Source organism: Pelecanus crispus, chromosome 9, assembly GCF_030463565.1.
Source record: "Pelecanus crispus isolate bPelCri1 chromosome 9, bPelCri1.pri, whole genome shotgun sequence".
In the NCBI taxonomy this organism is placed as follows: Eukaryota; Metazoa; Chordata; class Aves; order Pelecaniformes; family Pelecanidae; genus Pelecanus; species Pelecanus crispus.
Genome location: NC_134651.1, coordinates 24,636,117 through 24,652,023, shown reverse-complemented (window position 1 = coordinate 24,652,023; position 15,907 = coordinate 24,636,117). Strand labels below are relative to the sequence as shown.

Genomic DNA, 15,907 nt, shown 5'->3' with positions numbered 1-15,907 from the left:
TTAGAAGAATAACCTATTAGTGCATGAAGAATTTAAATATCATTAGCAAGGTTTTCATTTATCAACTTAAAAATTCCTGAGGTTACAATGCAAACAGGAAAGACAACGTCCATAACATTTTCCTCCACCTAACAGAAGAGGTGTTTGACTTGTATAAAAATATGAGCTACAATTAAGGTACTTCAAAACAACAGCTTTAGGACATGCCTTAACTGTGTGTTATACCATTATCAATGCAGACATAGCTGAACACGATATTTTCCTGAACACCGTGGAGAAACATGGGACAATATAATTTTAATTGATAAAAATGCTGTCTTTATGCATTGATTAGAACTAAACTAGAAAAAAAATCCCACCGTCATATTATACGAGGCACCAGCGCAATGGACTAACACTTAACTAACTTGCTAATGTCTTACCTGCAAAAGGCTCTCTCTTATATTCCAGTTTTGCTTTATTGTCAGTGAAAATACGCTGGCCTTTATTTTTGACCTTTCGGGCATCTTGACAAACCTCCTGAAAGTAGGTCATTAAAGAGAGTTATTACAAAATTCTGACATAAAACATCGTGCGTAGTCACTGCTCAGTAGACTAAATCTTACCTTAGTTAATCTCTATCTTACAATTAGTCTGACCATAGGAGAAATCCTGAGGTGTAGAATTTTATTGTGCAGCAGCAGAATTTTGGGAATTGGAAAGAAAAAAATTTAAATTTTGGGTTTTGTACACAATTACTCTGTATTTTGTTTAATATGGTGGATTGACTTGGATAGTCAATCAAATACAAAGATACATTACAAAGAAGACTTCAGAAAAAAAAAAGTATCGCTTGGTAAACAAAATATTGCTAAGACTGAGAACTTTTAGTGCTAGAAGTTTAACCAAGCACTGACAGGATGTTATAGAACTATACTATAACATTCTTCACTGTCTGTGGAACTAGTGAAGGAAAGATAGGTACCTATTTCCCTCAAAAGCAAGCTCTGCTTAAACATTACTTTTCTGCATAGCTCTGAAATGTAGTAAGTTATCTGTTAAACAAAAAAATCCAGAGACTTCATCTGCTTAAGCCGCTGGTGCTTAAAGACTGAAAGCCAGGAAAGTGACCACCTTGGCAAGAGCTGCAGTCTGCCATGCCTGATCACAGAAACAGGTATCAGATTTGGGAGAATTAGCCTATAAGCAATTTAACTAAGTAAAGGAAAATTATGGCTTTCAGAATTAAATGCAACTCAGTGAGCTACAACAAATTTGGGAAGAACAACAGGAAAGCCAAAATGACTAGAGATGTTAAAAGGTGCAGATCCTTTGACTGCATCCACATTCAGTACATTACTGTCTGTCTGATTTGCTTTGCCTATGGAATAGTTCTGTTAAGCATAAGCACAAATTTAATGATGCTGTTTTGTTCAGACTAATGGAATTAAAGTTACATCTTACTATCAGCTAGATGTAGCAATGGCCCAATCTATGGTAAAGTTAAGTTTTAAGCCCCCTCCCCCCCAAATTTATTCCATTTATTTCATTCCATATTATATAGTGTATTTTTGCAACATAAAAAGTGACCAAGGTCAAGCTATCACTTGGTTATGCAGGTATTACTGCATTTTATCTTCTTAGTTTCACTTGGGAAAACAGTAATTACAGACTTTCCCCCTCCCAAAAGAAATTGCTTTCAAATATCCAGCTGGTTTTCCCAGAAACACAGCATATATCATATAACAGACGTTAGAATAAGTTAACACACTGTACAGGTTTAAATTCTTTATACACACCGACTTTCACGCTTATAACTGTGCTTCAGTACCCTGAGATTTCATCTACACCAGAAATGTTTATTCCCCTAGACAGAAAGGTTTTTCCATGTTAAACAAAAAAGATTACTTTATACTTTCTTCCATCCCTAATTTGAAAGAGTTATGCTAAAAGTAAAAAACCCCACTTTCACTAGTTTGTTTTGTGCCACATACTTGAATGAGAAAACCCAAACCTACTGGTTTATCCTTATGAGTGTCTTCATTATTATTTCCTGTGCTGTCACTGGAGGATGCCACACTCATTAAGTGCTCATGTGAACCATTGCTACCTAGACTTCCATAGCCACTGGATCCACTGTTGTGTACAGGCTGTAAACAACAACAAAATATATATACATGCACATATCTCAGCACACCAGCTTTAAACAAAACTGAAATTGTTACCAGTAATTCCATGTGAGGAAAAAAGGATTTATTTTAGGTTTGGGGTTCTTTTTTTGTTGTTTGGGGTTTTGTTTGCTTGTTTGTTGGCGAGACCTCCATAGCTGCATGAAATCCTTAAAATACCAACTGGAGCTTTAACATAATTCAGTAAGTTGTCCCTGGTAATCATGTGTGTAAGTAATTTCCAGGATTATAGCCAGAATGTCCAGTACAGTAGTAGACAACTAAACAAAATGTCACACAAAGATAAATGCCCTTTATTCAGTGAGAAATGAAAAGGGTAACATTAAAGCACATGCTGTACCTGCAATAATAGCCGATATATTTGCTCAGTGATTTCCTGAACACTGGGGTGAAGGATTCTATCCTCTGTATAGTTGGGAGCGGCAAAGACGTCTTCATTTAAGGGACCCCTGCATAAATCAAACACATCCCAGCTCATTAAAAATGCAAGTACTTCAATCATACAGAGACCACAACTTCAATTTACCATCTATATATAGTAAACAGAATCTGATACTTATTCTATTGCATCTACAACCTTTGAATCTGACAAAATACATACCCTTACCCACTTTGAGCATGACTTCTCTCTTCTGAAGCAACTCTTGACAGTACTGGCAGAATTTGAAGGACTTCAAATTTCTTTTTAAAGCAGTTACTACATCACAAAACCCAAATTTAAAAAGAAAGCAATTGGTATGTGTGATTTTCTTTCCCCCCACTGAAAATCCCTTATGTCTTTCTGAAGGATCACTATGTAAACCCAACTGGAGGGAAAATTAAAAAAAAATTTTTTAAAAATATCTTTAAGTCCCGACAGTTTATTGACTTACGTCCTAACTTTGTGTCTTCCAATAATAAATGAAACTTTTCGACTCCAAGGGTTGATGAAACTGGACCAGCTAGTGTCCATGGTTATATAATCTCCATTTCTAGTGCAAAACCTGATTGGTGAATAGTCAAAAGGCTGTCCTCCATACTGAAGTACTGTAATGAACAATTCAAAAATAAATTTCAGATTAATATTTGCACAAATCTACTTAATGATTCAGGATTTTACAATTAATTGCAAAGGAGAAAGATGATATTTGAAGGAACATACCAGATACATCTATACATTTAGAAATGCTGGGCTACCAGAATAAGCAAACCTTCATAATTTACTGGACTACGTCAAGAAAATCACCTTCAGAACATAACAAGCTAAAAATGACTGAAGAAACACCTTTACGTCTTCAAAGTTTAACGAATTAATGTTGCCAGAATGGCTCTTACTTTCTTCTCTATGAAACAAGAAAGACTACCATTTAAAGTATGACAATTTCTATCATTGCATTCTAAAGAAAATTTTCTTTATGTATGAAATATTCATTTACAGTCAATTTCTTTACAGCAGGCACATATGCTTCATATCAAACATGAAATTGAGTGATTTCTCATTTTCATCTATTTGCATTCAGAATCAAGTTGTAAAGGATTCAGTATTTACTTGCAGAAAAATTCGTAGTCACAATAAATTTTCACCTCCTACTTGCTGAGGTCTTTGTAGTTATTATTATTAACTCTTAGGAAAAAAGAAAAAACTATTTCTGCCACAGTAAGAGATTACATACTTTTTTTGTGAATTGCTAGCATTAAGGGTCTGTCATTTGGGTGAAGATGCACCAAGACCGGTGTTCCTATTAAGTCCTGAGGTAGGTAACCCAACAGAGGTACTGCTCTGGGGAAAGAAAAAAAAAAGAAAAAAATTAAAATCAAATTGAATAAATGTGTATTTAATCTTTAAAGTGTTTCAATTTTAAGTTTGCTTTGCTCTTTTTCCTATAAAGAGAATGAGTAGTACTCTCTGAACTTTGTACTCAGTAGTACTCTTTGAACACGGGGTTTTTTGTTTGTTTGTGGGGTGGTTGGGTTTTTTTGGTGACTTTACAAAACAATGTGATCAGACCAAACCAAGGAGTCTGCTACAGCAGTTCTGTCTTTTCTATGCTGCCTAGCTCTAGAGGATAAATACTTACCCTAATTTTAAAAGGGCATTAATAAAGTTTAATCTTGTAAAACTCTAATGAAGGTAAATAGTACCCCAAAAACATGGTTTGGGGGTGGGAGGGGCATGGGGTGGGGAAAGCATTAAGTCAGTACTACTCAGTAATGTTGAAGAAGTTGCCAGATGCCAACAAGTCATCATGTAAACTCAAACCAGTGTATACCTTCCCCCCAGCCCCATTCACTGACAAAAGCCCAGGAGCAGAAAGATAGTATCTGAATAGCTTTAATGAAGAACTTAGCAGCAGTGCACCACAGACACAGGATCTCTGTTGTGTTGGAACTCAAAGGCATTATGGGACAAATACCTTCAAGATTGCGCTTCCAATAACCCACTGGATAATAGATCAGAACTGAATAGATCAGTTCCCCAAAACATCAAACATACCCTTCCGGCAAAGAGGCTGAGATATTCAGAGGAAAACGAGGATAGCAACTAATGCCTTATTATTGAAGGAATTAGTTAAATAATGAGTCTTAAAAGCTTGTGGATGATCTAAAGCAATAACTTCACAAAGCTGAAACTGGCATGAAACTCATACCAAATCATATCATTTTGACACATTGACATTTAAAAATGCTGCCAAGTTCAAAGCACATAAGAAAAGTTACGCTGCCAGAGGAGTTTAAAATACCAGTCAACTCTGAATGACTTCAGTTAGGACTTCATCAAATAACAGTGTAAGAAGTAGAAGAAAACACGAGTTTTTGTTTGCATTGTTCCTATTCTTTGCCACCTGCTTTATGAAAGCCTGGAAAACTCTACATTTGTTTGTGCTGCGACAGAACACCCTACCCTAAAAGGGATCAAATTTTAAACTCTTATTTATTAACCTAGTTATAAAGATGCAAATTCAGTCACTTCTATGAAGAAAAAAAAAATCCCCTACACATTTTTATACTGATATGAAGATCAGTGGAAGAGTCAGGAATCTAGAATATAAGACTGATGTGTAGAGATTGAGCTGGGCTCACCTGTTCCAGTGAAGAAGAGGCTAAAGGATAATCCAGGAGCTTCCCCCAACTACTGGAAAGAGGAGTTAAATCTTCTTGGTGGTGCCAGACAATAAAACTATGGGCAATAGCCTCAGACTGCAGTCTGGAAAGCTCATGCTGGATGTTCGGAAAAGTTTTTCTAACAGTGAGTAGTGTAACACAGGAATGTTTTCCCATACAGGTTGTGTAATCTCTGTCCTTGGGACTTTTCAGGCATTATTGAGACAAGGTCACAGCTGACCTAACCTAGAACTGGGCAACAGTTTCATTTCAAGCAAAAGCATGGAACAGAGTTCTCCAGCAGTCCCTTCCAACCAGCATTTCTGTGATTGTATAATGCTGTATTTGAGAATACTTAATTTACTATCTACTAGAGGCAGTACCTCAGCATCATTATGCTTCCTCATAATAAATAACTCAAAATAATTCAGAGTTTAAGTTACTAAACTCATTTTATAAATTCAAATGCACATATGCCATAAGAGTGGCCGATGAGGAGAGGCAGCAAGTTTGTGTTTTATAGAACGACATTTAAAGTGTCAAAACAACATGAATAAGAAGTCTTTATATTCTTATTTCAAGTTAAATAGGAAACTGCTTTAAATTCACTTACTAAGATCACTCCACTGTGAACTATATAGAAATCCTTACACCCATCATACACATCAAGTATCAAATACATTTCAAAGACAAATATATACAGGAATGATCCATTTAATTTCATTCTGTGCAGAGATTCACTTGCAGAGTTTGGACAAATAAGCGTTTTTCCAACCCATGAACACATATGGATTACAGAATTAACTGTATGTTATGCAAGTCAGGCAACAGTTTCAGTGTTATATTATGAACAATTCTCAGTCGACAGCAGGTATTCAGTTGTATATTTTTAAATATTAGACTCTGTTTTCTCTAAGAATCTACTGTTTTGTGTACTCCACCTAACCCTGGAGAGCTTATGAGTAATAAACTGCATATGCATATCTTGGTAAATGTTTATCTGGCTGCCAATGCTCTCAGGACTTAAATAATTAAAAGCAAAATCAACCATACAGATCGCAAGAACAGAAATAAATGAAGCAAAGTCCCAATATCAGACCAAGATGTAACCAACCCTCACTGTGAGTGTTCAAAAATGGTATTTGAGAACAAGTGGTAACACCAGACTAACAAGAAAGACACTCCCATAGTAGCCGTAGAGAAGGGATTTACTGTAGTAATCTTTTTTTAATCTAATTTACCCAAGTCCAAGAATAAGGGCAAAGTTCTCCATTCAGTAATCTTGCCATTTCTGTTAAGTGACTACTGGAAGTAAAGGAGCTGGGGGTACATGGAGGAAGGGAAGCTTTACATTGTGCCGTTAGCCTATTTGAAAAGATAAACCCACCCTGCAAAGTTGCAGTTGCCTTGGAGCATGTGTGGGAATGAGGGAGAGAGAAAAATTCATGAAGACGACAGAACTACACTGGACTAAGTAGTACTTTTGGCAGCTTAAGCTGTTTAGAGAGACTGTATAAATCATACCATGGAAAAACAGTTTGTCAGCATTACACTGTCTTCTGTCCTGCAGGAACTCTTCACACTAAGCCACAATGTCTGCACAAGCTAGCCAAAAACAGCTGTACCTTAAAGTCCAAACATGCCCTCACTGATTAGCCATTGTCGTCTTCTATCGTAATCTCCAATAGCTACCTTTTGCAATTCTCATTTAATAAAAAACATGCGCTGCAGTAATACTGATGTGCCTGACCTCTCTGCAGATAAATTGTCTCAAAAGTCAAACGGTATTTTTTTTTTAACCTTATTGACTCCAGCTTCGACAAATTTCCCAACAGCCTCCTTTCCCCCAATCCCTCTCTCTTCTGCTGCAGGTAAAGGTTTTGCCAAGAACAGCATATTTTCAGAAACAAGGAGATTCCCACCCAAAAGATACCACAGAAATCCAAAATTGTCCATTATACTGATACTCTGTCTGCAGACATCCTCCCCATCTAGACCTACAAAAAGAATTCTAGCATTCTTAGAAAGCTTAAAAACAAGAAGAGGGGAGAATCTCAGAAGTCAGATGCTACTATTGCAGCCAACTTAGTTTTCACTCAGGAGAAAAAAAAAAAAATCAAAATAAAATCCCACATATAGCACATCAGAAACCATCATGAAGAAAATATCAAGTAAGACAAGGGAAGAGGAAGAGAAAGAAAGGGAAAAGGTAGCCTGTGATTTCAACTCAGGAACAAGTAAATTCTCTTGTCAAGTTAAGTCTTCAAAACACTACAATATTCCAAAGTGCATCCCTGTCCTTAAAAGCTTGTTGAGATTATCATCTCCTCCTCAGCCAAGTATGCTCCTAACTCTGAAGCGGTATCTTCCATTCTTTTCATAGACCTCATGTTTACATCACCCAAACATCCTTTGAAAGGCCCCAGGCAAAAGCAATCCAGAAGACAAAGGAAAGCTGGGTTTGCACCTTAGTTCCTGAGCCTCTGTGTATGCCTTAAGATTACAGGTGGCATATTTATTTCTACTCTGAAATGTGAATACTTACTCTAATCAGCTTCCATGATTGTCAAAGCAATGTGAAGTCTTCAGCCAGTACTATTCAAGCAGTTTTTGTATATAGACAACAACAGCAAGAACTGTACAAGTTCTGTACAAGTTCTACACGACTGTAGTTTGAACTGAGAACAGAGTTTTTGGTTGGTTTTCTTTTTTTTTTTTCCTAATATCTAATGTTGCATTTAAAAGACACACCTCTAGTTGTATCTGGGCCAGCAGAAAGTGACAGCAGCATACTGTTTGTTATTAATTGGATCAAACAAAAAACCCCAAACAGACCTAAAAATCTCATACAGGTAATGACTGTTAGCACGGGAATTTTCCTGACCATGGATTTCATTCATTGAATTTATGTCCAGATTTGCCCCACAGGGAAGGAAAATGGAAGAATAAGTTGTTAGCAGGCAAATAGTTTTCCACTTAAATACCGCAGTGTAATGTGTTTTCATGCTTAGTGAAAATTGGCGGATGTACTTTTCTTGGCTTAAACACTCTTCAGTAGTCACATAATTTTTTAACCCTACGCAGACATCTTAAATCCTAAAAATACCTGTAAAGATACTGGATAGCTTCCCTATCAGTAAATTGAAAAAGAGTATTTTTTGTAAGTTACCTTTCATCTACATCCTGGAACAAACAGGTTGGTGTGTGCGTCGTTGTAAAAATTCTTTTGTCAGGAGGAATTCTGGGTGCTGAGAGAAAAATAAAAGCAGATTAAGAAGTGGGGGTTTTTGCATACATAAAATACTCCAAGCTACACGTTTCTATTAAATACTGTGTAAAGTCTAAAAGTCTGTCTAAGAGCATATAGGAAAGCAGCTTGCTAGCTCACAGCCTCTCAGCAAGGGCAGAGAACAGAACCAATTATCTTTCACTTTAATAAAACTTCAGATCACCGACAGTAACTCGTGTAGTTGGCTTTCTTAGGCTGAAATTCAGTTGTGCTACACCGCATGGAAATTCCTGTAGCAGAACATAGAACAGTGCTTACTTTCAGGAAACCAAACTAGTCTTTGTGCATTCAAAGAATTACCTTCATAGCCCGAATGTACTTTTTCTGCCAGCAACACACAGCAAAGCTGGTCCTCTGCTATTTCTGGATCTTGCACTTTGATAAGGTAAGGAGTCATCCGAAATGGGTGATAGCAAATCTCATTTTCACGTTCCTTTCCCGCACTAATAATAATTAAACAGAGTTAATTATTTCAACAGATTCATCTTACGCTAAACAAAGTTTTAATTTATCTATTGTAATCTCCTCATGACACAAGGACTGCATGATAGCTCCTAAAATAGCACCCAAGAACTTAACTTTCTGAATTCTTTTTCTTTTTTTGTAGAAGAGAAGCTAATTCTGATGGCATCCTTTGCATAGCAACTGCAATAAAGAATACGCTGTCCTCTCTACTGCCTGAAATAAAAAGATCAACAACTGCTTTAAATGGAAATTTGATGGAAAAAGAAAAACCCACCTCCTATGATAGATTATTTGATCCAATAGTCTTAATCTGTGACATTATACCCTTCAAAGGGATGAGTTTATGGTTGTATTTTATGAAGATTGCTATATCCCCTCAGTTAACATAAAGACCTTCTTTTACTCAATATTTATCCTGATTTAAAAAGAATGAAGACTCAGAAATTCTTACCTATAACAACATTTGTTTACTTAATAAGAATCCAAAGCATAGTAATGAAAATAACAACCATTTACACAGTGACCAAAAAAAAAATTCAGTTGTAGTAAGTTTATTAACAGCACAGCGCAATAAAACTAAAGGTTTTGGAACCAATGTTAGTTGGAGAAAAAAAAAGTCTACAATAACACTAGCAGTACTTTTACAGTACATCCAATCCAATGCTCTGGAGCAGTGCATTGTGTCTAATTGTTTAAAGTTTACTTGTACCTTAATGATAAGTATTTATTTACTCCAGATCAAATTGCACAAGAAAGAACACAGAATAAGTTGCCAGCATTTCCTAAATAAAAGCAATTAAAGGGAGTGGGGGCAGGAAAAGAAGGAATAAAAGCAAAACCAAAGAAACTGTGTCATCTAGTAACTGCAAGAGAGACAAGTCAAGTTGCCCTCATGTATCTTTCTCTACAGGACACTTGAGATAAATTTAAGATTAGACATTAGTCTTCTAGAATGAAAGAGACTCTGTAGCAGGTGCTGAACAGAACAGTTCAATTAACATGAACTGAAGACTTTCCATAGCAGTAGGAGATACCATATCAGCTTCCTTTATGGGGCAAAGATCAATATTCACACTGACTAACTTCTAAGACACAACTTCCTGAAATCACTTTGCAGTTTTCTCTGTAGCTTCTAGGAGTTAATCAACTAGAGGACACGTGTATGTTTTGCCTTATGTTCACATTACGGAAAAGTAAGAAACTTACATTGCATATGGTTCTTATAAAAGTCAAATACTTTTGTAATGCATTGTTTCATAACACTAAGTTTTATAATATTGTTGTCTTACCTGATGCGACAGAAAAAAGATTTCTCTTCCATGCAATCCTGGGTGGAAGACTCTAGAAATATTAAACATATTTCATAACATGTTACAAATTACTATGAGATTATGATATTTAAACCAAGATTTTTTTCTTTAAGTGATAAAGGCTGAATTCTTTAAAAAGTTTATGTTCCCTGAAGTCTTTGTATGTATTTGCTGAACAATGTACTTCATAAGCAACTAAATCTGAATACCACTCAGATTCTGAGGCTGGCATGTGAATCACAGCTGCTTGCTTATTAAGCCTTTTGCCAAAAACACATTTAAACAGTTCTCCAGTTTAAGCTGTTTACTCTTACCAGCTTTTCCACCACACTTTATAGCATTGACCAAAAACGTCTGATTATCTGGGACCCCAAAATTTGACCTTTTTCACCTTTTAAGCCTATTTCCCTATTTTCCTCCTTTTCCAGACTAGCCACAGACTGATTTTCAAAGCAAGCTCTGGTCTTTCAAAGGCCTCAGTGTGCAATACTTTTGGATATTATATTCTGTGGCAGCTGATACATGGGATAGTGTGCATAGTTCCACTTACTGCATTTTTGAAATTTGAAGCTATACACAAACATAATAAAACTATGGAAAATGTTTCAGAAAAAAAAATTGCATAACTGAATAATATCTGTAATTAGGATCACATGGTCAGAATTCACCATTGACCCTGTTTTGAGCCAGAGGTTGGACTAGAACTCACCAAGTTCCTTCCAACCTGCTTCCTGTAGGCATTACTTAGTACACATTTATTGCTAATTGTTTTTTCAAATTAAATATGGTTCACACCGACTAACTTAATAGACTTAGTATACAATGGATAGGAATTTCAAACATTTAGAGCAGACCTTGAATTTCAAGTGTTTGGTTAAAATAGCTGGCAGCTATTTCTCAATTCCTAACAGCTGGAGCTACGCTTGTAAAACAAAACTCCCACAAACAAACATCAAGTGCCCTAAGACATCTGATCCCTCACCATTAGCATGCCTAACACCATTTTTCTAAGGCTAAAAGAACAGAGATATGATTACACTTGGTGAATGCACAGTGATGGTAGCTGAAGTACATCTTTCTACACTGTAATCAAGGTGTCCAGTATTCAAATCATAACCATTTTAAAAGGAAGAAGGTAGAATATTATGCCCCTTATATCTGAAGGGAAGAAGTTTTAAAGAAAAACTGTGGTCATTTGATTGCTAGTAAAAGTGGAAAGCAAGCCCACTATTCAGCATGAATACCTACTCTGTTTTCATTCATCATTTGGATGAAAGGGGCATGAGAACCAATAAACAATGACATTCAGAAGACTTTTAGCCAACAGACAAGCCTTGCTGATTTGTAAAAGTGTGTTACACATCTGGCATTGTTCAGAGATGTTCTAATAATGCATCTGTGTTATACCCTCAAAAAGTGATGGAGAAGGATGGAAGGATATGAAGAACCAGTTCAAGTATTTGCATTTCCATGACTGAATGAAAGTCAGAGAAATATCTGCTGTTGAGACTACTCACCAGTTCTGTTGCAAATATTCCATGACGGTAATCTGTAGGGGGTAGTAGAAGTATAGAACACACTGACATCCTGAGGTGCCAAGAACTCCACAAATTTGGCATTTTTAAAGTAACCCCTCTTACAGCGGAGAATAGAAGCAGCTTGATCAGAGATGTACAAAATTTTCCCAGTAATCAAAGAAACAGCTACAGCAAACATATCCTAAAAACAAAAACTTCAAATTATTTAAACCGTTTAAAATATTCTTCAATCGAGTATATATTCCTTAGAAAAACACTTAAGATATAAAAGCATTAATAAGTTCAAAATAAAAATTAAGGAAACAGTGTTAAACTGCATCTGTTCAGGGAGCAATAAAAATTTAATCTGGTTATGAAGTAGACACAGTCAGTACACTTTTTGAACTATGCAATAAGAATAATACACTAGCATCTTACCACGTTACAAGCCCTAGATATCATCGCCTAAAATTTTATGATACAGAATGAATTTATGAATTAAGAATTAAAGAGGTTCCAGCTATAAAACTGCATATTTTCCTTGTGCTTGTTACAGGCATATTTTACATTTATGAAATTCAACTGTTTTGTGAAAGGCTGTTTATGTTAGCTTGTCCATCCACTCCAAAATGAAAGAAAAGTCCCACACAACCATACACACACCACTTGGATCATTTCACAATTTTTTTTTCTTGACAGAGAAGAGTTTCCTGAATCATAACCTTCAGTGCTCTATCCACTAACACTACACTCAAACTTAAGAGCTGTCATCAGAACACCAGTTTGACAAACTCAGGTGCTTCAGATCAGTTGAACAATGTTCATGGTATTTGGCTGAAGTTCTCAGTTGTACCCTATACTTCGTATTTATTTTACCTTGTGGGCAACCTTTACTATTCATAGACACAAGAAAACCCACCTACTTCAAGCTAGAAAACATCCCCCATCATGCCATTCTTTTTTTGATTTCAGAACCTCATACATTCAGACAGAAGCTTCAGGGGAAAAAAAATAGTGGAAGGTAGTCTAATAAGTTTAGATGCAATTATAGAATCATAGAATCGTTTAGGTTGGAAAAGACCTTTTAGATCATCCAGTCCAACCATTAACCTAACACTAACAACTCCACCACTAAACCTATCAAGGGTAGAGTAGCAATTTCGTGTTTACTGGCTTGGTGACTGGACTATTTTTAATGAAAGTAAAAACTAGGAATCATTAAGATTGGAAAGGACCTCTAAGATCATCAGTCCAACCATCAACCCAACACCACCATGCCCACTAAACCATGTCCCAAAGTGCCACGTCTACCCGTGTTTTAAACACTGCCAGGGATGGTGACTCCACCACCTCTCTGGGCAGCCTGTTCCAATGCTTGACTACCCTTTCCGTGAAGAAATTTTTTCCTAACATCCAATCTAAACCTCCCCTGGCACAGGGGAATGAGCCCATTTCCTCTTGTCCTATCACTTGTTACTGGGAGAAGAGACCAACACCCACCTCACTACAGCCTCCTTTCAGGTAGTTGTAGAGAGCAATAAGGTCTCCCCTCAGGCTCCTCTTCTCCAGGCTAAACAATCGCAGTTCCCTCAGCCGTTCCTCATAAAGCCTGTGCTCCAGACCCTTCACCAGCTTTGTTGCCCTTCTCTGGACACGCTCCAGCACCTCAATGTCCTTCTTGTATTGAGGAGCCCAAAACTGGACACAGTATTCCAGGTGCGGCCTCACCAGTGCCAAGTACAGGGGAACAATCACTTCCCTGCTCCTGCTGGCCACACTAGTCCTGATACAAGCCAGGATGCTGTTGGCCTTCTTGGCCACTGGGGCACACTGCTGGCTCATGTTCAGCCGGCTGTCAGCCAGCAGCCCCAGGTCCTTTTCTGCCAGGCAGCTTTCCAGCCACTCCTCCCCAAGCCTGTAGCGTTGCATGGGGTTGTTGTGGCCCAAGTGCAGGAGCTGGCACTTGGCTTTGTTGAACCTCATACAGCTGGCCTCGGCCCATCGGTCCAGCCTGTGCAGATCCCTCTGCAAAGCCATCCTACCCTCGAGCAGATCGACACTCCCGCCCAGTTTGGTGTCATCTGCATTTTTTGACTTCATAACATATTCCTAAAATACTGGGAATGTGGAAAATAAATAATAATTTTTAAAAAAATCATTCAGACTATCATTTTACTGCTAAAAACTGTGTTGATTGTCATAGCTGTTCTTATCTAGATGAGAAGACACAGTATTACTGTATCACACATTAAGTCTATACCAGTTGCAAAGACTAGACAAATACCACAGAAGAGGACACAAAAAACAGTGATTCCAACACTTTCACCACTTTTCAGTCACGCTAACACAAAGAACTGGTGAAACACCAAATAACCCCTACTGATAAGAGTAAGCTGAAACAATTCAGTGTGCCTTGACTAAAATTCAGAAAGAGTTACTCTCCAACTTTAGCAGGTGTTCTAAAATGAAAACTAATGATGTCTCACTGTGCATTATATTACATGGATGTTCAGATATGTCACACCATCATCTCTAAGCATGAGGTACAGTTCAGAGGACCAAGGAGTTTAGACTACTTATTTCCCACCTAACTGACAGAAAAAAGCTTAGATCATAGTGTTACTGGCAAAATCTGCAACGGCTCAGTTTCTACTCAACATTCCCTGGACGGCAAAAGCCAGCTTCTTCAGCTTATTGGCCTTGCTACCAACTCTTACCTTGTAAAAAGAAGGCATGCCTGAGAATTCCAGTTCTAGAAAACATTTTCAACACACGCTGTAGACTTGGGTCACCATACTCACCGCATTTTTCATGATGTATTCTGAGGTTATAGTCTCAACTTCTTCCACAGTGTAAGATGACACATTGAGTCCAGCAGGCTGAGATTCATTAATCATCAACAATTGGTAATACTCCTCATTGGCTACATGAGAACATTAAACAACTTATATTCAGAATGAAAAATCTCATCAATAAACATCCAGCCTGGAAGCGGTAAATGGACAAAATCTTCTTTGGCATAAGTATAGAATGGGTAGCTGGGAAATCTAGGTACTACTCCAAATTAGTTTTTCCCTTGATAGAGCTTCCTCAACAGTAACCCAAATAAATTTACCTATCTTAATATACCACATGTGCATGATCATATATTTTGGTCTGTTTAACAGTTCAGAGAGTATGAAATTGTAAATTGTTTTCAAATTAATTGTATAACTCAACAAATATCAGTAAAATATCAAGCATCTAGAAAGCTGCTTTAACTCCCAAAGGAACACAAATTAACAGAGCCAACAAATGGGAACACCATGAAAACATCTCTTTAGAGAGGTTTTCAAACATAATAAACTTAGCTTTACACAGACAACCACATTTAAATTCCTATTTTAAATGTTTAATTTTATCCAGGTTAGTATTATCTAGGTAGTATCATTACCTTTAACTTGTTTAATGCTTTTAAGGGCGTATTTCAAAGTCGTTAGGACACTAGATTTGCCTTTAATTCTCTTTTCAGAAGGAAGGTGAGCTTTCAGTTCTTGTAACGTTTTCAGCAATTCCTTTTGTGTTTTGGCTTTAGTGGACTGCTCACTACTGTAAGATTAAAGACAAAATATAAAATGTCACTTGAATGCTTGAAGTCACACACCATCCTCATAGAAGTGCAAATATACTCTGACACTTGTCACATACCTAAATTTGTACAGCTAGCCACATTAACTTCTCCAGTACTTAGTACTAACATTCAGAACTTACAATAATTCTTAAATTAGCTAGAATCATTTAAAATGAAAGATTTACCACCACCTGAAGTCTTATTGTAAAATGTACTCTGTATGTGCAACAGTACATATACCCAAGCACCACAGAATTTTTTTTTTTTTCCCCACAGTCTCTCTCCTCCCTTTTTAGTGGTATTTTCCTTAGTTCCTTTCAATTTCAAACTCATAGAAATGTTCATGGACTTCAAAGGAGAGAAGCAGGAGGTCCATTCAAGTCTTCACCTCCTGTTCGAGCAGGTTCTCATAAGAAAGGTCCCTGAAAAGGGAATGGCAGTGGGAGAGCATCAAGTTAACAAAACAA

General features: G+C 36.9%; 1 protein-coding gene across 10 annotated transcripts in view; it reads right to left on the bottom strand.

The window, feature by feature from the left end:
• Positions 1–15,907, bottom strand: part of PER2 (period circadian regulator 2) — a 53,352-nt gene that overhangs the window by 13,202 nt on the left and 24,243 nt on the right. For 7 of the 10 annotated variants that reach the window (XM_075716759.1, XM_075716762.1, XM_075716760.1 and 4 more), the window contains 11 exons: positions 15,264–15,418; positions 14,632–14,753; positions 11,831–12,032; positions 10,293–10,344; positions 8,839–8,981; positions 8,419–8,497; positions 3,821–3,927; positions 3,041–3,194; positions 2,509–2,617; positions 1,998–2,129; positions 423–519 (listed from right to left, as the gene is read on the bottom strand). In XM_075716759.1, coding sequence (XP_075572874.1) covers positions 423–519; positions 1,998–2,129; positions 2,509–2,617; positions 3,041–3,194; positions 3,821–3,927; positions 8,419–8,497; positions 8,839–8,981; positions 10,293–10,344; positions 11,831–12,032; positions 14,632–14,753; positions 15,264–15,418 — 1,352 coding nt within the window. Of the gene's footprint in view, positions 1–422; positions 520–1,997; positions 2,130–2,508; positions 2,618–3,040; positions 3,195–3,820; positions 3,928–8,418; positions 8,498–8,838; positions 8,982–10,292; positions 10,345–11,830; positions 12,033–14,631; positions 14,754–15,263; positions 15,419–15,628; positions 15,639–15,828; positions 15,863–15,907 lie in introns of those variants that run through there. The other 3 variants (XM_075716765.1, XM_075716768.1, XM_075716764.1) reach the window with 3 other exon arrangements.